Source organism: Saccopteryx leptura, chromosome 2 (assembly GCF_036850995.1).
Source record: "Saccopteryx leptura isolate mSacLep1 chromosome 2, mSacLep1_pri_phased_curated, whole genome shotgun sequence".
NCBI classification, from domain to species: Eukaryota; Metazoa; Chordata; class Mammalia; order Chiroptera; family Emballonuridae; genus Saccopteryx; species Saccopteryx leptura.
This window is the reverse complement of record NC_089504.1, coordinates 60040627-60063878: the sequence shown is the minus strand read 5'-3', so window position 1 is coordinate 60063878 and position 23252 is coordinate 60040627. Positions and strand designations below refer to the sequence as shown.

At 40.6% G+C, this 23252-nt stretch overlaps 1 protein-coding gene across 5 annotated transcripts in view; it reads right to left on the bottom strand.

Annotated features, from left to right (window-relative positions):
• Positions 1–23252, bottom strand: part of KANK1 (KN motif and ankyrin repeat domains 1) — a 249516-nt gene that overhangs the window by 9074 nt on the left and 217190 nt on the right. For 4 of the 5 annotated variants that reach the window (XM_066368045.1, XM_066368048.1, XM_066368047.1 and 1 more), the window contains 4 exons: positions 6300–6497; positions 5556–5664; positions 3721–3966; positions 2222–2309 (listed from right to left, as the gene is read on the bottom strand). In XM_066368045.1, the coding sequence (XP_066224142.1) occupies positions 2222–2309; positions 3721–3966; positions 5556–5664; positions 6300–6497 (641 nt within the window). The remainder of the gene's footprint in view (positions 1–2221; positions 2310–3720; positions 3967–5555; positions 5665–6299; positions 6498–23252) is intronic. The other variant, XM_066368049.1, reaches the window with a different exon arrangement.

Below are 23252 nucleotides of genomic sequence, written 5' to 3'. Positions count from 1 at the left end.
ATCAGGTCAAACTTGCAGCACATGAAGTTCAAGGCAGACTGGGCACTGTCAGTGCTGGTGATGGGGAGAACTAGATTACTTTCTTTCATAGGCCCTCTTTCATATGAATTTACCATTCATTTGTAATTTGCTTGCTCTTTACAAGATTAAATATATATCAAAGAAAGATGGGAAAGCCTATGTCAAAAGTACCAGAACCCAAGAAGTCTTCTTTCTACAAACAGGTTGGAATTGTATAGCTTCCACCTCTATCTTCTTGCTACTATTCTGTCATTCAGCCCATTCAATCATATTTTTGGTCGCTCATGAAAGGGGTTCTGGCTAAGAAAGAGCTCATCTATTTTTTCTTCTGCTTCCTCTTTTTCTTTGGATTTCTCACATGGAGGGAAGGGAAATTAATGTCATTGGTTGTTCAAACTCTGTGATTTCTAAATATTCAGTGTCCTTGGGGTTATACGGTCCTGACATGGTAACCATTCACAATGTCCACCACTTTTCACAGCACGGTACTGTTAACACTTCTTTTCACTAAGCAAATACTCAACAAAAATGTACTGGTCACAAAACGTGGGCCTGACCATATACGCCTCCCAATCCGGGGTGGTAGAAATGTCAAGTCCGCCCTGAAGACCATATAGCCTAGTATTTTGAGAATGATTAAACAAAAGGTATATTATGGCTATAAAATCTGGGGCCTGAAAGCCGCAACTGTAAGTTCATTTTAAACCTATGGGTAAAGAGTAACACTGTAGTGATGTTTCATGGTTTTACTATTTGTGACCAAGGTATAGACCAACATGTAGTTTATCACGGATGGAGTTCAGCGTGTAGTTCTGTGTCCCCCAGGCCAGGAATTTTAGGGGTAGTTCCCTCTGTAAACGTCACTGCCATGCTCTTCTTTCAGCGCACTCACTGAATGTCAAGACTCAGCTGGCTCTGCTGAACTTAAGTTTCTATAGCAACATAAATGAGATGACACCATCTTTTTTTTTTCTTAAAGCTATCATATAATAAGGTAATATGATTTAATTGGTATTTAAAAAACAAAATAAAACATGGACCAATACTCAAGACAGGTATAATCTAGTGCAAGCACTACTAGTAGCTGCCACTCTAGAGAAGACTTGCAATCTTTAGGGCCCAGTTAAAGCAGGATGACCCAGAACAGAGAGGCCTCACGTGCACACACACCCATGCATATCTCATACCTACGACAGGCATCACCAGTTCTTCTTCATATTGTGTTTGCTGTACAAGAGGAAATCAAATTGCCTCTCCAGGGTGAGATAATTCTTTAAATCCCTCTAAATCTAACATTTTGGTTTTGTAACTCCATCGTCTTGTGAATCTTATAAATCAACTTTCTCACTAGCTGCTGACTTAGCATAAAACTTCATATTAAATCTACTGCTAAAATACTAAAATTAAAATGCACACTACTATCTAAATTAACAAAAAACCCTCCATTATCTTAATGCGCTGAATAAGAGCTGTCAACCACAGGGCTGGTCTGCCCTATGAAAGAAGCCACACATCAAAACTTCAACAATACATAAACGAGGGACAGACTTGCAATGGGTCAGATTCAACACTGCTACAGAAACCTTATCTGTCCTGTGTCGTGCCATTCATGCTCACTACAGCCACCGCCAGCCTCTTTGCTGTTTGCTTCTGAATCTCTCAAACTGCGAGAAGATGACAAGTGCAGTTATTTCTATGTTTAAAAATAGTGGCAGTCTGCATTCCACACCAGAACATAATATGCAGTTTCATAATTAAAAGGAATGTTGACCTTGGCCCAGATAGTTCTGTTTTTTTTGTTGTTTTTTTTTAAACACATGCTAACCTACAACAAAAATTCTGGAATTCTGTTCCATGGATCACGATTTTGGAAGAAGAAGCAGAACACGTAGAAAGATGACGAACGGTTGCAATTAGCCTCCTCTTCCATGTGTAAGCAGATGCCTCCCAGGTGCACCCCCCCCCTCCCCGGGAGAAGTACAGGGCAGAGAAAGGTTTCTGAGGGCGGACCCAGGGGACAGGTTCCCAGTGTGAGCCAGTGAGCGGGACAGCACGATGCTCACGGCCCACACATGCTAGAAATAGTCTGCAGGAAAGCGTGCAGAAAGCAATAGCTCACAGGCAGGCTCCAGCTGCCTGCACACCGGTGTCCACTTGGGCACCTGACAGACTGGGAAGAATAAGTGTTGGTCAGACTTACCATATCCTTGCTGGTCAAAGCTTTGGGGTCATTTATATTATTTTTCAGTAAGTTGCATGCAGACAACATCTTTTCACTTAATTCATACCTGAAAGGGGAAAGAAAAATAAAGGAAAGAAGCTCATGATTGGCCACAAAAGGAAAAGCATTTTTATCTTAAACTCTGTAAACACTCTAAACGACAAGAAACTCCAAGCTGAGCCAAGGTCATGGTGGTACAAGATGCTTGCCTAGGCAGCCGAAGGCTGATGCTATCACACAGAGCTAACACCTTCAGCCAGAGCTCACGTCTGTTCATGTGGGTAGCATTTGACTTCACCGGTTTGACCTTTATGACATAATTATGGAATGACATTTGTATATTTCTTTTGTTCTAAGTTTTTCATAGTTTTTAAAAAATTATTCTTCAGGGGTTGAAGAAGTCTGAATTACCACATATCCATTATGCTGACCAGTAAACCACACATCTGAACTCACATCTGGAAGTGAGTGACTCAGGAAGTGTTTACTGAACCCACATGAAAATATAAAATTAAATATCAGACGATATATGATATATAAATTATATTTCAATAAAGCTGTTAAAACAACAGATTACAAGACATCCATCCATCCAGCTGAAAATACTTGGAAATATAAACTAAAAATATATACTTACCTTGTGTTAATGCAGTTAAAGTTTCACTTGCCAAATTAAATAGAAGTTTTCTAAAATGTTTTACTTATTACTTTATACAGTAAAAAACCCATTATTGAAATTTCCATCTGTTCATTCTCTTCTGTTTTATAAGCACTGATTCTATATTTACTAATAGTCTATATAATTTACTACATTTTTAGCTACATGTTTCAGCCAACTAGAGTGTTTGATATTTCAGCTGTTGTTTATGATACTCCCAAACCCATTCTTGTAGTGTTCCCACTCAACGAACAACAAAAAACAGACATGTGAATGATGGCATCATCTTTACAGTAAATGTGATCTCTTTGGTTGAGGCCAAAAACTGTCCCTCTTATACACAGTGATCCTGTAATAACAGCATTGACAACTATTTCAAGATAAATGACTAATGGTCAAATCTAAAACCTTTAAAAAAATGTGCTACTCACAAAAAATTCTGACATGCCTTTAAAATACAAGGTGGGTTGTTCAAACAATGAAAACTTTAGTGGCGCTTAATAGTCCTTTGAGTGATGGCTCCATTTATAAAATTAGATAACAAATAGTTAAAAAAAAAATAAAGGTGACTGAACAGATCAAGCCTCTTTTCTTTGCTACTGTAAGAGATGGAAGAGTCATCACCTTCTTCTGCACTTGTACTTAATAGTATTATGACGACATGTACGTATCTCTGAGGAACAGCTAAAGTTGGGCTTTCCTTTGGAGATTGGAAAGACCAAACAAATAGATAAAACTGCAAAATCTCCTAACTGGCCAATTCTATTGCAAAAGTACATTAAATATGAAAGGGGCTGGAAGGGAGGGGAATGTACCACACCTCTCTCTGATTTCCACCTTCTCAGGTTCACTCTCTGGAACCTGCATTTCATCTTCCATCCTGGTGGACTTGCAACCTTCCCTGTTAACTGCATGGTGCTCTTCTACCATTCCGCGAGGATCTTCGTCCTCCTCTTCCTCCTCCTCCTCTTCCTCAGGAGGATACTCAGTGACATCACACTCGTCATCTGACTCGGAAGAAGAGCTTTCATCTGAGCTGGAATCATCACTTGAAGTTGTTTCATACCTAGGTGGCAATTGGGAGTTCAGGAGATGCAAGGTGTGCCCATAAAGACCCCGTGACAGAAATTTCTATGAAGGGAAAGCTGCAGACTGACTCCAGAAATTTGGCCAGTATTTTTGGATTCTCCACTGAGAAGAATTTAAGTAGTCAATGTAAGGACTACTTAAAAGCCTGGTGGTTTTAAATGTGTTCTGACTCAAGAGGCATAACCTGTGTTGCCAAATGGTATCATATACTAGTTGTAGAAAAGAAAATACTACATACAGAGAAAGAAACTCTAGCTTAGTATAAAACAAAGGAAACACAAAAATCAGGTCTATGCCTTGGCCGGTGGTTCAGTAGATAGAGTGTAGGCCCGGTGTATGGATGTCCTGGGTTCGATTTCTGGTCAGGGCACACAGAAGAAATGAGCATCTGTTTCTCTTCCTGTCCCTCTCTTCCTTCTCTCCCCTTTCCCCTCCTCCAGACAGTAGCTTGATTTGTTCCAGCATGGTCCCGGGTGCTGAGGATAGCTCAGATAGTCTTGAGCACATCAGCCTCAGGCTCTAAAAATAGCTCAGTACTCGAGCATTGGCCCAAGACAGGGTTGCGAGGAAGATCCCAGTTGGGGTGTATGCAGGAATATGCCTAACTATCTCCCCTCTTCTCACCTAAAAAGTAACAAATAACAAAGAACTCAGGTCTATCTCCCCTCCTCTCACCTAAAAAATAACAAAAAACAAAGAACCCAGGTCTGTAGTTGTTCATTTTTTTCTGTTCCTTCTTCCCCCCTTTTATTCTTCCTTTTTGCTGCATGAATCTCCCTCCCCTTGTCAAGGTGAACAGATTATATTGTAATCAATAGTTTCTCAGGTACATGCCCTCCAAAACTTCCTGGGCTGCATCACCCAATAAAACTTGAAAGACTTGGAAAATTGTTCACCATGAAGTTAAATCTTTGTGATACCCTTTACTATAAACATTATCTCCAATAACTCTGTCCGACTGCTTTTTCGTTGAGGTCATATGTCAATTGATGGATTAGTTGCTTTGATTTAATTGTCGGAGGACAAACAGCCTTAGCTATTCACTTGTGCCAATTAGAAGAGAAGCAACAAGAAACATTCTATTTAGAAAGTAAAGAACTGACAGCAGGACTAGGCTGCTTTTCGGGGGAAAGGCCCTACAATTCTGTTTGTAAACATGGAGAGTCAAGTCAAACAACCCGTTCTGAAGGAGCGGATGACTACCACTGGCCATGGAGCGATGCTCTCAGTCTCTTTCTGTTTCTTTCTGAGTTCTCATACAGGTAAGTACAAGTTGTCCAATAGTGCAGGAAACCTGCTGCTTTTGCTGAAGACTATTTTTTTTTTCAGGTAGGAGGTGAGAAGATGTAAATGGCTCAGTTCCACTAGGTATTCTTTCAAGGGTGACATCCTTAAAGATAGCAAGAAGAGGACAGGAGAAGCCCAAATGCACCTTTCTGAGGAGGGAGTCTTCCAGCACCAAGATGTGGCGGCATCCCAGGCTAGGCACCTTTAAATGTAACTAGGCAGGAGGCAAAGGAGACAGACAGACCATGTATAACTGCTAGCACCACCACTTCTCCTTACCCTCCATTAATGCCAACAAACTGAAGATTCTTTTTTGCTCCATTTGAATCTTTGTTGCCATCTTTCTTCTTCATGATGGACTTCAGGGTACTTTCATTACTTGTACATACTGTGCAAAGAGTAAATCAAAATGGTCAAAATTAATGTAACTCATACTCATACAAGCAAACAGGTCATCTTTCTTCATATATTTATTTTTTTCCTCATGCAAATAAATATAGATCTTGGGCATTTTATATACGAGAAACCTGCACAAAATCATTGAAAAATTATGTGCATGCAAAGAAAATAAGTCAAAGTTCCATTAATAATGTACTTTACGGAGAAGGAAAACCATTAGTGCTTCTAGACACAACAAAAGCAGTTTCAGCCAGCGTTTGTATCAGACTTTACTGTTTATGAAGTGATGTCATGTCTCACTTTATCTTCAAAAAACATTCAGGCACTAAAATAAGGACTATTATTATTTCTCTTCAGTTGAAATAACCTGGAAAAAGACTTATGCCTTCCAGAATGTCAAAGAGTGAAACACTGTTTACAATATTTCATATCAGGAGGTGAGTTTTCTTAAGGGAATAACATAGCTCTTTCTTTAGTCATCTTATAGCTATTGTGGGTCTACCTTCCTGACAACCGTGTATTGTTCTTTCAGGTCAGTTTATGAGGCACACTGACATTAGACTGGAATGCTGGCAATGGCGGCTCTGGAATCCTGATGCCGAGAGGGACTGAGGGAGGAGTTACCATAGAGGCCAGCAGCTATCTGGTCATCTGTCAGGTTCACTGGAGACAGCGTGCTTTCCTGGCGGGGGGCGGCATCCTGGCTGCCGCTGGGCTCCCCTTCTGTGAACGGCACCTCTCGCCCATGTCGGGCTGTCAGAGTATTCAATGATCTTCCTGACTGAAGGACTCCACACTTACAGGCACATTCCAAATTACTTCCTGTCAGGAAGGAGAAGGGTGTAGAAGTGGGTGACACTGGGACCAAACAAAATGGGCTAAACAGTTAAAAAACACAATTCTTAAAGCCCATCATTTTCTCACGTGCTTTCTCCCACAATTTCTTTTTGCCTAAATAGGAACTACTACTATCCAAGCCACCGAAACTCAAACCCCCAAGGCCTTTTTGACTCTTAATCTTTTCCTTTATTACTACACCGGATCTGCCAAAGCTTGTCATTCTATCTGTTCTGGCTGCTACACTTAGCCATTGTCTGGGCCACCTGCGTAGCATCCTGACTGTCCCCCGCCCCGCTGCAGAGCAACACTCCTGCAGCTCAACTCCTATCCTCACTCCCGCTAAAATGAAACCTAAAAAGCTCGCCACTCCGGAAGCACAGTTCACACTGCTTAGCCAGATCTTCTAGATCATCTGCAACCTGGCACCAACTTAATACTTAATGTTTATATCCCTCTACACCTGCGGTCCTTTTTGGGATGGGGACTGCATCCCAGAAGATGCACCTACTTCCAACATCTCCCTGGCCTGCTCCTTCTTCTCCGCCCCCACATGGTCAAACCCTTCCATTGCTTCCTCTTCCGAGCCTTCCTCCTTGTCCCTAACTGAAAATCACTGGCCTTCCGCTGAACTCTCCCAGTCTGTCTTCCACACCCTCTTACAAGATCGATACTACAGGGCGATTTGTGTGACTGCATGAGGCGCCCTTCTAGTCTGTAAATATTATAAGGGTACCAAACAGTTCTAATCAACTTTGCTTCTCTTACTTCATCTACTAGATTGCTTCTGCATATGTGAGGTATATAATATCTATTCACTGATTTAGGCAGAAAAATTGGATGATTATGCAATTAATGTACATAGATATATCATAGAATTTTCAACGTGGCTGACAAAAAAAGATGTTTACAATATATAGTTGAATAAGAAAACCAGATATTAAAATTCACTATATGGTATGATCCTATTAAAACCTGTTAATATACTTACACACAAAAAGAGAAAGTTATCCGAAAGCTATGGTGATTTTAACTTTTCCCTGTATTTGCCATTTTTCCTTATAGTATTAGTTCACTGTGTTCAAAATTCCTTTTATAAAATGAATTAAAAAACTTTTTGACTCAGCAATTTGATTTCCAGAAACTTTACACTGAGGATGTACAAAAAATACAGATGAATGTTCACTATTTCCATTGGTAAAACAATAAAAAGAGGTGGATATCAGAGTGCCACTAAGAAACTGGTGAAATACGGTATTTCCCTATGTATAAGACACACCTTAATTCTGGGGCCCGAAATTAAAAAAATATATATATATATTACATAAAGTTACTGGACTCAAGTTTTATTCATCATAAAATACAACTCCTCCCTGTAAAAAACTCCTATCCATTAGCTTGTCCTCATCTGTGTCTGATGACAAATCACTATCTTCAACGATGAGCGCAAAAACAAGCGCAAAAATGTGGGAAATGCAAGTAAAAAAATCTACAACCTCTGTACAAGACGCACCCAGTTTTTAGACCCCAAATTTTTAGGGGGGAAAGTGCGTCTTATACATGGGGAAATATGGTAAGCTCCATCACTTACACAAAGGAATTCCATACAGCCACTCAAAATGTTGATGTAGGTGGACATTTATTAAGATAGAAAGATGAGTTCCGGGCCAGTTGGCTCAGTGGCAGAGTGTGCACCTGATATGTATGCCCCAGGTTCTATTCCCAGTCAGGGCACACAGGAGGAGCAACTATTTGCTTTTCCACCCCTCCCCCTTCTCTCTTTCTCCCTCTTCCCCTCCCACAGCCATGGCTCGATTGGTTCAAGCAGGGCACTGAGGATGGCTCTGTGGAGGCTTAGCCTCTAAAAGCAATAGCTTGGTCGCTGAGCATGGCCTCACACAGGCAGAGCTGTGGCCCAGACGGGGTTTGTGGAACTGTCTCTATATCCCCTCCTCTCACTTGGAAAAGAAGAAAAAATAAAAATAAAAGAAAGATGAGCATAATGTGTTAGTGAGTTTTTAAAAAGTTTATAAAATAGTATGAAGAAAATAAATCTATTTTGGTAATTTTATTTATATGTATACATATAAAAAAAGTTTAGAAGGATATGCAACCAACCTGTTTCACACTGCTCTTGTAATTCTAAAGAATTAGAGGTTGTTACAATATTTTTCTTTTTTTGTGTCTCTATTATTTTTAATCATTATAAAACACAAGTTAGTAACACAAATACAAAATTGAAATCTACCCATAACAATATCATATGGTAAGAATATGATAACATTCTGTTTAAAAAAAGCTTTGAAATTCCTTAGATCCTTAGAAGAAATTTAAGTACTGATTGAATTTTGAATCAATAAGAAAGAAAAAAACTGTAGTAACCTATAAAACTTTTTTCCTCAAACTCCATTGTTTATAGACTCATCTGGGATATGTTAAAATGCAGATGCCCAGGCACTTGCTGCTAGAAAATAATTTTTTAGATCTGGGCATTTCTAGCAGCCTCATGGACCCATTCACTAGACACTTTGATGCAGATGGCCTACTTTGAAAATTACAGTTCAAAACGATACACAATGTGTAAAAAAAAGGGGGGGGACAGGGTGTAGAGAGAGGAAAAATGTTCAATGTGAGGGATCAGAGATCATCGAAATTCTAATTCTCATATTTTCAAGCTAAAAATTCTGAAGACAAGGAAGGTTCAGTGACTTGCTAGAGACCTCAGTGCTAGACTAGAGTTCAAATTTTGTAATTCTGTGAACGGCACTTGTCCACTAATCAATAGCATGATGTTCCCTCCTCTAACTCTGAAGGCATAGGGAGCCCCCAGGTGGTTCCTTCACAAATCCACCACCCACCTCAACACACACACAATACTGAATGCAGCTCTCTAAATAGTATTTAATGCCCCATGACCTGATATATCCCCAAACAGCAAATATAACATGTCTACGATGCCTTTGACTTTTTTTTTAATTGAGAGCAGGGGAAGCAGAAACAGACTTCTGCATGCGCACCCCCCCACCCCGAGATTCACTCAGCAAGCCCCTTGTGGGATGATGCTCTGTTGCTTGGCAACCTAGCTGTATTTATGCGCCTGAGGCAGGCCAGGAGTCATCCTCAGCGTCCAAGGCCAACTTACTGGAGCCAATCAGCCATGGCTGTGGGAGGGGGGTGAGGAAGGAAGGGCAAGAGTGGGAGAGAGAGAAAAGAGAAAGTGAGAAGAGAGAAAGAAAGAGGGGAGGGAAGAGTGGAGAAGCAGATGGTCGCTTCTCCTGTGTGCCCTGACTGGGAATTGAACCTAGGACATCCATATGCCAGGCTGATGCTCTACCACTGAGCCTACCAGCCAGGGCTGCCTTTGACTAATTTTAAGTAAAATAAACAAAGCAAGGCATTTACCTTCATTCATTACTTTGAAATTACTACAGTAACCTCTAAAAAGGCTCAGTAGTTAATACTCAGTGCCAGAACACTATTCCTAGAGAAGCACCTCACTAAGCATTTTCCCATTCAAGAACAATGATTTTTAAAATGCAAATACAGTAATAGTTTTATTACTATTGAAATCTTGGCCCTGGGCCAGTTGACTAGGACAGAGCGTGGACCTGGTGTATGGAAATCCTGGGTTCGATTTCTAGTCAGGGCATACAGGAGAGGCAACCATATGCTCTCCCCTTTCTCTCTCTTCCTCTTCTGCAGCCATGGCTCTACTGATTCAAGCACAAAGGCTTGGGTGCTGAGGATGGCTCCGTCAAGCATCCACCTTAGGTGCTAAAAATAGTTCAATTGCGAGCATGGCCCCACATGGGCAGAGCGTCAGCCCCAGATGAGGTTGCCAGGTGGATCCTGGTTGGGGTGCATGTGAGAGTTTATCACCCCTCCTTTCACTTAAAAATCTTAAACATGTACAAAAGAAGATAACATTATAAGAAATCCCTGTGTTCATACAGCACTGAGCAGCAGCTAGGAAGGACATCCAGGGAGAAAATGAATTATCTGGTTTAGGTGGGAGTGGGGAATGGGGACTTGGAGGGATGGGGACTGGGGAGTAAGGGTGTGTGGGGGTGTGTGTATATGTAGGAGCAGCTTTCTTCTGAACAGACGTGCTGGCAGAAGCCACTGTTCCTTTGCTGAGCCCTCCCGCTACAGAATAGGAAGGCACTATATATGAGTCTCCACTAATCTGGCTAACACGGTTAACCCAGTACTGGTGTTTCCCTGAGACTCCGCCCCACCCCAACTTGCAGGCCCACTCAAGCTGATTCCATTGGATTTCCCACACAAATGGCCTGTCTTGGTCCTATGCTGAAGACTTCCCTAAAATCTTTCAAAGGTTCACAAAGCCCAAATAAGCAGCATCTGTCCTTGGAGTGCTCCGTACCTCTTACTAAGTGGTCCCAGGCCGGGCACAACCAGCAGCCAGCCTCAGCTTACAGGTTAAACTCTCTGGGTACCTCCAAGACTAGCACAAATAGCAGCCATCTGTGATTGCTTTGTAGCTCAAGCCAGGTGGCTTCAGGCAGAGCACAGGCAGCAGCTGACCTTGGCCTGCACCTCCCAGGAGACCCCAGAGCCAGCACACCTGGTGGACAGCTTCAGACCTTGCTGAAGCACCACCAAACCACCTGCATGAGTGATACACTCAGGGGGTGAACTCAAAAAAGCAAACCCATTGGGAACCAGAGTCCTGCTGAAGTCAGGCCTGCTCTGTGGCATTCTAAAAGCAGTAAAGGCTTAAATACAGTAGGAATGTGCACATAGCTGACATGGGGCTGGGGTGGGAACCATACAAGTGGAGTGTCCAGCTCAGGTGACCAAGTAGGCTGTACCACTGAGTGCTACAGGACACCTACAGGGCCTATAAGGCTACTCTACCAAGACTGCAGCTCTACCTAATACACAGAAATAAACACAGCAAGGCAGCCAAAACGAGAAGACAAACATGTCCCAAATGAAAGAATAGGAAAGAATTTCAGAAAAAAACTAAATAAAACTGAGACAAGCAATTTATCAGATGCAGAGTTCAAAACACTGGTTATAAGGGTGCTCAATGAACTCAGTAGAAGAGTATATGAACTTAATGAGAACTTCCGCAAAGCAATAGAAAACATAAAAATGAGATAGGAAACATAAAGAATCAGGTAGAAATAAAGATACACTAACTCAAATGAAGAGTACAATACAGGGAATCAATAGGAGAGTAGATGAAGCAGAGGAGCAAATCAGTAATTCTGAAGCTAAGGCAGCAAAAAATACCCAATCATAGTAGCAAAAAAGAAAAAGGATCCAAAAAAATGAAGATACTTTAAGGAGCCTCTGGGACAACTTCAAGTGTCCCAACATTCACATCAAGGGGGTGCCAGAAAGAGAAGAAACAGAGCAAGGAATTGAAAACCTATTTGAAATGATAATGGCTAGAAACTTCCCTAACCTGGTGAAGGAAACAGACATACAGGTCCAGGAAGCACAGAGAATACCAAAAAGATGAACCCAAAGAGGCCCTGGCCAAGTCACATCATAATTAAAAAGCCAAAGATTAAAGACAAAGAGAATCTTAAAAGCAGCAGCAGAAAAGCGGTTACTTAAAAGACAGCTCCCGTAAGACTGTCAGCTGATTCTCAACAGCAAATTTACAGGCAAAAGGGATTACCATGAAATATCAACGTGATGAAAAGCAAAGGCCTACAACCAAGATTACTCTACCCAGCAAAGCTATCACTTAGAATCAAAGGACAGATAAAGAGCTTCTCAGGCAAGAAAAAGCTAAAGGGTCTTAACCCTTTGAGTAGAATGAACATTCATGTATGTCCTCGTGCCTCCTGATCTCCAGGGTACGATCACACAAAAACTTTTATTTTAAAAATGTGTAAGGCAACATTAAAAAAAGGCAAATGTATGTTCTTGTTTCCATAAATTGGTTATCAAACAACCATGACTTTAAGTTAATAAAACTATAACTGCAACTAATTTCATTTTTTGAAAAAAAACAAAAACCTCACTACTCAAATGGTTAAGAAGGAAAAAAAATGTGAATAACAGGGCAATAAATATATATCTACCAACAATACAAAGAGATTAAATGCTCCAATCAAAAGACATATAGTGACTGCATGGATAACAAAACAAGATCCTTACATATGCTGTCTATAAGAGACTCACTTCAGATCAAAAGACACACAAACTGAAAATAAAGGGATGGAAAAAGATATTTCATGAAAATGTAAACAAACATAAAAGCTGGGGTTGCAATACTTATACCAGACAAAATAGACTTTAAAGCAAAGGCTATAACAAGAGACAACAAAGGATCCAGCAATGCCATTTCTGGGTATTTATCTTAAGAAACCCAAAATACTGAATCAAAAAGACATGTGCACTCCTATGTTTACTGCTGCGTTATTTACAATAGCCAAGATATGGAAGCAACCTAAGTTTCCACCAATAAATGACTGAATAAAGATTTGGTGCATATCTACAATGAAATAGGACTCAGCTGTAAAAAAAAGAATGAAATCTTGCCATCTGCAACAACACGGATGGACTTAGAGGGCACTGCGCTGTGGAGAAAGGGAAAGACAAATGCCATATGATCTCACTTATATGTGGAATCTAAACAAAATAAACATGCAGAACAGAAACAGATTCATAGATAGAGAACATTTTGACAGTTCCCAGATGGGAGGGAGGTTGGAATGGTGAAAAAGGGGGAGGGAATAAAAAGTACAAACTGAGAGTTACAGACAGTCATGGGTGTAAAATACAGCACAGGGAACAGAGTCGATGATATGGTAAGAACTTAGCATGGTGTCAGATGAGCACTAGACGTGTTAAGGCAATCATTTCAAAGGGCAGTGGTCGGCAAACTCATTAGTCAACAGAACCAAATAGCAACAGTACAACGACTGAAATTTCTTTTTTAGAGCCAAATTTTTTAAACTTAAACTATATAGGTAGGTACATTGTTATTAACTTAATTAGGGTACTCCTAAGCTGGCCAAAGAGCCACACTCAAGGGGCCGAAGAGCCACGTGTGGCTCACAAGCCACGGTTTGCCAACCACTGTCATAGGGTATATAAATGTCTTATCACTGGTTTATACATCTAACACTAACATAATATTGTTTGTCAACTATAATTACAAAATAAAAAATTATTTGTAAAAGAAATACCTGTGTTCACATCATCAGCTTAACAATGATCAGAGCAATCTTGTCTCATCTGTAGTTCCTCTATCCACTTACACTGAATTATTCTGAAGCAAGAGCTAGAGATCCTATTGTTTTCATCCATAAATATTTTAGTATATATTCCTAAAACAACTGTTAAAAATAATTATAATGCTAAAACTACTAAACCTAAAGAAAGGTAATTTAAGATTACCACACATCTGGTCAGTACTCAACTCTCTTCAATGGTCTCTTAAAAAATTTTAAATAGGGTTTAAATCAGAATCCCTGTCCTATATTTCCACTGGTTGCTATGGTTTTTTAAGTCTTTTAATTCACAGGTTCTCTATTTTTCTTTTTAAACATGGCTTTTAAAAATATTTGTAAATTGCCAGAATAGGCAGTGGCACAGTGGACAGAACGTCGAACTGGGATGCGGAGGACCCAGGTTCGAGACCCCGAGGTCGCCAGCTCGAGTGCGGACTCATCCGGTTTGAGCAAAGCTCACCAGCTTGGACCTAAGGTCGCTGGCTCGAGCAAGGGGTTACTCAGTCTGCTGTAGCCCCACAGTCAAGGCACATATGAGAAAGCAATCAATGAACAACTAAGGTGTCATAATGAAAAACTAATGATTGATGCTTCTCATCTCTCTCCGTTCCTGTCTGTCCCTATCTATCCCTCTCTCTGACTCTCTCTCTAAAAAAAAAAGGAAAAAAAATTTGTAAATTGAGGTATAATTTACATATAATAAAATGAAAAGACGTTAAGTGTAGTGTTGGTTTTGCCTAATTAAGATACAGAACGTTTCTAACCCAGTAAATCCATAAATGCCCAACACCCCTTTCCAGATTATCTCCCCACCCAGAGGCAACCAGTTCTCTTTATTTACTTTTAATTTTTCTTAAATAAGAGGTGGGGAGGTAGAGAGACTCCTGCACACGCCCTGACTGGGATTCATGCAGCAAGCCCCCTGTAGGGCAATGCTCAGCCCATCTGGGGCTGTTGCTCAATAACCAAGCTATTTTAGCACTTGAGGCAAGGCCATGGAGCTGTTCCTTAGTGCCCAGGGCCAATCGCCAATCAACTCTCTCCAAGCAATCAAGCCATGGCTGCGGGAGAAGAGAGAGAGAGAGAGAGAGAGAGAGAGAGAGAGAGAGAAAAGAGAGGGTGAGGGGTAGAGAAGCAGAAGCAGATGGTCACTTCTCCTGTGTGCCCTGACTGGGAATCAAACCCAGGATAATCCCATGCTAGGTCGACACTCTTACCACTTGAGCTAACCAGCCAGGGCCAAACCACTTTTCACCATAGTTTAGTTTCATAAACTAGAGCTTTGGAAAGCTTCTCCAATCTAGGTCCAACCACTCAAGCAGGCATTTGAGTGTCCTTCTTGATGAATGTGGATAGATTCTTCGTGCCTGTGGGATTTTTTTTCTGCTCAACTACTACCATCTACTACTCACTAAGAATGCTCTGATGACTTATTCACTCCCATGTCAGTACCCTTCCTCACTAGACTGGTTTTTTTTTGGTATTTTTCTGAAGCTAGAAACGGGGAGAGACAGACAGACTCCCGCATGCGCCCGACCGGGATCCACCCGGCACGCCCACCAGGGGGCGACGCTCTGCCAACCAGGGGGCAATGCTCTGCCCCTCCAGGGCGTTGCTCTGTTGCGACCAGAGCCACTCTAGCGCCTGGGGTAGAGGCCAAGGAGCCATCCCCAGCGCCTGGGCCATCTTTGCTCCAATGGAGCCTCGGCTGCGGGAGGGGAAGAGAGAGACAGAGAGGAAGGAGAGGGGGAGGGGTGGAGAAGCAGATGGGTGCTTCTCCTATGTGCCCTGGCCGGGAATCAAACCCGGGACTTCTGCACACCAGGCCGACGCTCTACCACTGAGCCAACCGGTCAGGGCCCTCACTAGACTGTTTTGCAGGACTGGAATATCAGCTGTCTTCACCAGTTAAATTCTACCCACACTCTAATCAAGACCTGGCACCCATTTTTCCCCCTCTATACTGTTTTCCTACAACATGATTGCACTGAGACCTCCTTTTTTCCTTCATTGTCCTGACCAAAGTAGGTCCTGTGCTCTGTTTTCTCTGTTTCACGTGAGTTTCCTTGAGAATATACGCTTCCTGAGCCCCTTTACGCTCTGTTCTTACTCGGTTTCCTCTTCACTGCTCAGAACAGCACTAGCCAATAGGAAGCCTTTAATCAGTGCCTATGTGATTCAACGGAAAGTCGCAGGGACTCTCCTTAGGCCAACTAGCAAAGCAGAAAACACTAAATGTTGAACTAGTTTTCATTCACTGAAATCAAAGAATTTGTTACCTTTAGTGCCAGAAAATGTTGTTTAGATGGTACTGAAACTCTAGCTGGTCTTAAATGTCCCCTAAAGAAAGGCCTGAACTTGATAAACCTATCAGAGTTACAGGGCACACACTAAATGATACGTGCACTAGCATAAGACTGTGCGACAAATGACTGCTGTGTTTAAGCAAAACACAGGAAAGTGAAGCCAAGAAAGCCTGAAATAAAGCAGCCAAGAAAATACAATGGTTTCAGCTTCAGCAGCCCTTGAAAATCACCCGATTTGGAGGTAGAGCTTTTAAAAATAAAGATGTAATGAACTATCTGCAGGTTGGCCCAAATGTCAAATATTTTTTTAACAGCTCCCTGATTCTAATGAGCACCCAGGACTGAGAACTGCTGAATAAATTAACCAGTATAAAAATAAAACTTGACTGCTCAAAATGAGAGTTTAGACTTCCATCTGGTTTCAATCCATCAACCTGGATGGTGTGAATTCTTAGGAAATACCGGTAATTTGGTTAACAGACCTGGTCTCTTAATGGTTGAAACTCATGACAAACAATCAATACTACTGAAACAATACAGGTAAAACAAGAGTAACACAAACCATCTTTGGAATTCTGGCACTCTGGCCTAGATGTTCAAAACTCCTAGCAGGTGGTAACTGTATTCACAGACACCACTGGGGAGTTAGAGAATAATCGAGTGGGCAACTACGTTTGGTAATGAACTCAAAATTGCCTTGAATGCCAATGAAGCACGCATCTCAATTTACAACTTGACCAGATTAGTGGTGACTAAAAGACAGCAAGTGACAGAAATCTCAGTGTTTGAAAATAAGAACACTTTTGAAGCAGTATCTTTCTCAAGTGTACTTAGTGATCAATACATGAATAATTATACTAGCTAAGGCAAACTATAATAAAAATAACTTGAAAACATTTTTTATTTTCTTTAGAAATGTTAAAAACAAATTATTTGATAAAAAAAAATAATAATTCTACCGGCTGGGTAACTCAGTTGGAGCATGATCCCGGTATGCCATTGTTGTGGGTATCAATCCCGTCAGGGAACATACAAGAAACTAATGAATGCATAAATAAGTGGAACAATAAATCAATGTTTCTCTCCCTCTCTCTCTCTCTCAAATCCATAAATAAAAAGAATTCAATGAAAAATAGAACTGGAGGAGTTTCAAAGAGACCACTTTCTCCAGTTTCCTCTGACATGTTTACTCACCTAGAATGGGTATTAGCTATTAGTATATTTTGTTATTAAATTTGTTTAAGAGTTGATTTTGAAAAATAAAATAGATTTAAAAAGTTGCTCTGTTCACACATTCCGACTCTTCTGGTATGCTCATATTTTTACTTATAATGTCAAGTACTTTCTGAAAACACAACTAGAAACAGTGTGGCTAGCTAATTAATCATGTGATTGTATGAATTTTGATCTAGACACTGGTATTTTTAAAGAATCTAGATCATTTGACGAGATGAAATTTCTGAATTATAACAGAGGACAAGCAATGATTTAGGTATTTCTCTAAAATGTTAAGAATTCAAAGGGATCTGAAATAATATTTCTAGTTTTTCCATGAAGAAAAATCAGCATGAATTTATTCTGTTCAAGCCCACATGTTGGTTTGGGGAACAGATGGAGATTATTTATGAAGGATCACCTTTTTTGGGTACCTTTCATGACTTTTTTGGGGAAAGTGGGTAACTTTGATGAAGAAAGGACAATCCCTTTCTGATTCTAGGATCACCTCCCAAGCACTGGCCACATGCCAATCCATGTGGTCACCACCATACAGTCAGCTCAAACTGGAGATCAAAAACTCAAATGGTCAGAGCTGCAGTTTAATCATTTCTAGGGACATTTTAATATTTTTCTGTGAAAATGCCAGACAGCTGTTATGAATGTATCTAAAAGTGGGTACTTAGAAATTAAAATGCTAGAGTAGGTTAAGAATCCGATTCTTCCTCACCACAATCCCACCCACATTTAATTGCATACCATCCCAAAACAACCCAGAAAACCCACTGAGAAGCTGCACGAACTAAAATTGGGTTAAGCAGACATGCTCTGTGTTCAGCTACAGTCCTCCTCTGTTCCCTAAGATCATCGACTGACTTACTCCCTTGACCTCAGAGGCCTTGATTCCAGCCAAACTCTTTGAGCACTTTGTTTGTACGTTATTTGGTGGCTAACATATACCACCATAGGTTATCATTCCTAGTTCTGCCACACATCTCGGTTTCCAAGTTCTTCAAGGTCCAGAACACTTTCTTCAAGGCAGCACCACACTTTGCATCTAGTCGACCCTGAATGCATAGCTATCAACTGACCTGAATGGAGATGGGTACAGAGCAGGCTTGAAACATCTTTACTGAGATATGAACGACTTGCTGTTTAGAAGAAGAATAAACAGTTGTAACCATCATCCACACTCAACAATTCCCTTTGTCATTTATAAATGGATGTCCAGGAACTCAAAGCCATCTCAGTTCTTAAAAACCACCCAATCTCTGTGCTTTAGCCATAAATGAACTGCTCATTTTAGGATTCATTCATAATATAAATGTCAGAGTAAACCTGCACTTTTTCCCCAGACTGCACATGCATTCCACTAATACCCACTGAAAATTATCAGTTTAAAAAGAGGAAGATTTTCTAATGAATATCAACAAAAGGGCTCACAAAGGTCGTGAACAGATTTTAAACTTTGTAAGAGATTTTGCTCAGGGCCGAAGTGCTTTTTCCCAAAGTTTGAAACACATCTATAATTTCAATCCTTCTGAGGGTCAGCTGTCCCCTTTGAGACAAAATTCTTCACAAAAATTCCAAACACAGAAGTGTCCACCAAGCTATGGACCCCTGGTTAAGAAGCCTCACTCTTCTAAGGCTGTTTATTCCAACAGTATTTTCCTAAAATACGGTCTGGGATGTGGCTATTTGGCGGTTGGGGATGGTGGTGGTGGATGGCAACAGGAAACCCACGAATTTTGGAAAAGTTCACCAGCTGAATCTGATGAGCAGCCTGGTGAAGTGCTACTTTTGCAGAAAAATTCTGCTTAAAGAGCCCCAAACAAGAAAAATCTAATTCACTCTTCCTATGACACAGGAGGACATGGTAGCTCAAATTCTCCCTGTCTAAAGTGATACACCAGGTAGGTTCCCGTGCAGACAGTACCAGAAGTCAGCTTTTCTGACTTCCGGGTCAGCAGGCCTTCTACTACATAATGCAGGGTTCCAGAAATATTTTGTTTGGCTTATTCTAATGCTCTTGTAAACACTTATTAAAAGAAAATTATGATAAAAAAATAGAAACTGGAACAAGTAAATGGTAATTATTTGAACTAGGAGAAAACTAACTAGAAATGGTATTTTGTAACGATTTATTTCCCTGTTTTTGCTTTGGCTCATGTCTCTATGAAATTGCTTTGCAATTATGGGAATGACTTCAAGTTCATAAACTTTTAAACAAACCTAAGATAACTAACAGTGCAAATATGGAAGCTGATTTAAAATGCAGTTCTTCTGTTTGACTATGAGATGAATTTTCTATAAATCATATGGTAGGCAGTTAAGTTCCAGCGTTAAAGAGTTTTGTATTTCCTCAGAGACAGCCATATTTACTTAGAGTATTTGTAACTGCAAGTCATTTGTCTAGAATTTTTCTCTTCTCTTTCCTCTTCTAGAGGGAAAGGGGGAAAAATATTATCTCACTTCTCAAACCAAAACAATCCAATTGATTTACAGGAAGCATAAACATTTTTTTTGTTTTTTTTTAAATTTATTCATTTTAGAGAGGAGAGGGAGAGACGAGAGAGAGAGAGAGAGAGAGAGAGAGAGAGAAGAGACAGAGAGAGAGAAGGGGGGGAGGAGCTGGAAGCATCAACTCCCATATGTGCCTTGACTAGGCAAGCCCAGGGTTTCGAACCAGCAACCTCAGCATTTCCAGGTTGACGCTTTATCCACTGCGCCACCACAGGTCAGGCCGCATAAACATTTTTTGCCAAGGTTTCTGTGAGAACAGAAACTTATATCCTCTTAATTCATATATATGTAATATATATATATTATAATTTATATATGTATATATGTAATATATATATATATCACATGAAACTTCAACTACCCAGGAATTAAAAAGGACTGTATAGAACATCTTTGATCACCACCAAATTCCATCTGCATAAAAACCATGACATTGTTTCTAACTCCCGGAATAATATTTGTGATCTTTTATGTGAAAAATATAGAATACGTAGAATTCAACTTTGTTAAAAAAAAAAGAGAGCACACCTCTAAAGTAGAGCCCTGCGCACATCCACACTTGTACAAACCAAACAGACGAGGTTACCCCACAAGGGCACGAGGGAGAAGCTGTCTCCAATGTATGCTCTTTTGAACTGCTAATTGGTTACGAGCACATACTTGCTATAACTTTAAGAAAATGAAGAGGAGTTTAGGCATAATAAGGCTGCTAAAAATAATGCTCCTTTGCATTATACCCTCAAATCTTCAACTGTAGTCAAATTTAAGACTATTTCCTAGACTGTACACTACTACACTAATTTTGGCTTCGTTTTGAGCTTTCATACAGATTCAGAATGAACCTGAATTGAAACTTTATTCTATGTATTTTATGTTTTGTTATTTCTAGCTTTATATATTTTTTTACCCTGATAAAATTGTTAGTTGGGGGCCCTGGCCGGTTAGCTCAGTGGTAGAACGTCGGCCTGGCATGCGGGAGTCCCGGGTTCGATTCCCGGCCAGAGCACACAGGAGAAGCGCCCATCTGCTTCTCCACCCCTCCCCCTCTCCTTCCTCTCTCTCTCTTCTCCTCCTGCAGCCAAGGCTCCATTGGAGCAAAGTTGGCCTGGGCACTGAGGATGGCTCTGTGGCCTCTGCCTCAGGTGCTAGAATGGCTCTGATTGCGGCAGAGCGACACCCCATATGGGCAGAGCATCGCCCCCTGGTGGGCGTGCCCGGTGGATCCCGGTCGGACGCATGCAGGAGTCTGTCTGACTGCCTCCGTTTCCAGCTTCAGAAAAAAAAAAAAAAGTTAGTTGGGGAAGTATAGTAATTGGAGGAAGAATGTGATGGCCACTCAAATTATTAAGATAAAAATATGAATGGAAAAAAAAATCATTTGTACGATTTCTGTTTGGCAATTTGTTCTGTATCCACCATTTCCAATTTTGGAAGTACTAAAAATAATAACTGCAATGACAGCCAGTGTTTATTGAGCATTTATTCCCTGTGCTACAGACTGTTCCAAATGCTTTACCCTAAGTCACTAAATCTTCACTTCAACCCTGTGAGGGAACAAAGACAACTTGTCCTAGTGGCAGAGAAAAAGATTTTGAACCCAGAATGGGCTTTGGAGCCCAAACTTAACAATTTCTTTGTTAAGTAGGTGATTGATCACTTATATGATCTTTTTAGTAGATGTTAAACTCAAATTCCCCATCATATTATTTGGGGGAGAAAGTTTTAAATGAATACTACCTTTCTATATTCCAGTATGCCTTTTGGTATAGAAATGCATGAAATACTGTATATGAACATCATTCTCTATTCCACGGTTTTCACAGTAAGCTGCAGTGCATTCTGACACGCCTATAATCTTCACAGCTTGCAGGTTCTGGAATCTCTCTGGATCACAGATCAAGCTGCTTTCATTTTCAGTAGCAAACACCAGGTAACAAAAATTTAATACTCTGGGTTGAATTCCTAACCAAATGCCTTCCTCATTAGAACTTTAAAAGCAAAATGCCAAAAATAGAAATGTGATGTGAACTATAGGCAGTACTTAAAAGTTGCTCTTGTGCACTCTGAGAGTGAGCTGCCTGCCACTATGACCAAATAAGTGCTATTAAAGATATTTATACTTTTGTTCACAAATGCTGTAGCTCTTGTGCATTTTAGCTGATTAATTAGGTGTTAATTTGCAGGGTCAGATTGAAACCGAGATGCATGGAATGCCAGTAGACTGGAAATCGACCCCAAACCACTGTCATACGGCCAGACAAAAGTTTCTCCCTGATTTTGCTGTTCAGGGTGTCAGGCAGATTACTCCAAACGTTCAGCTGAATATTTTGGCAAGAATGTGAAATAGAAACCTCACTTTGGGGAGGAGGGAGGAAGGCTGGCAGGAAAGTGCTTTTATAATGGATGATCTACTACTGTACCATCTGTGTCTGGAGATTTTTAAAAGTTTTATTTTGACTTCAACATCTGACATCATGATTTTTAAAAAGAAGTGGAAATAGACATATTATTAGTTTCTTAAGACTTTGCTTTTGTCCACATATCATTTTAGTCCTATTTACTCTGAAATGACTCCCCTGAGCACTTATTAGACTCCTTTGATTCTAAAGGGCAAAACCCACACATCAGCTGTCACAGTCATGTCTATTTTTTCTTCTACAATAAACTATCTGTTTCACAGCAGTTATTAAAAGCTAATATTAATTCAGTATTGAAAGTGGATACCTAGGGAAGATATAAAAAATATATTTCAGTCCCTTTCAACCACTACCCTTCAGGCTATAAAGGAAAACAGACTTTGAAATTTTTGTTAATAACTTACTTACTTTTAAGTCTGTAATAATGAACATTTTCACATTACAATTAAATTTAACGCACATTACGCAAATCATCTGAAGCAATTATATTCATTTGACATGTAGCCTTTGGTCCAAGTGGAGACTATGTCTGTCGTAGCCTCCCAGACCCACACTGTAGTATACAGCATGTCCACAAAGGAAACCAATCCAACATGCTACCAGCACGACCACCAAAGCCTTTGACAATAAAGGTTACCCTGCGCTCACCACATGCCCGTGATCAACATACTGACCACCTTACAGGATGGGTGCCCTTCCGGTCCCCATTTTACATTGACATGTAAAGTAGGGTCACTTTGCTTCCCTAGGTCATGCTGGTTGGTAAGACCTGGAGAGCCAGGAATGAGACCCAGTCCTAGAATGGTCTTATGTGCTTTCAGACACATACATAAGTGATAACAAGGAAAGTCATTTTAGTGAGGCTTGCAGAGACATACTGTATGTCATAAAATCTTACAGGATAATTTCTCAACTTTTAACTTCAACTTAAGAAAAAGAAAAGGCAGCAGGTGGCTAACCAGGCGGTGGCAGAGTGGAAGGAGCATCAACCTGGGATGCTGAGGACCCAGGTTTGAAACCCCGAGGTAGATGGCTTGAGCGTGGGCTCATCAGGCTTGAGTG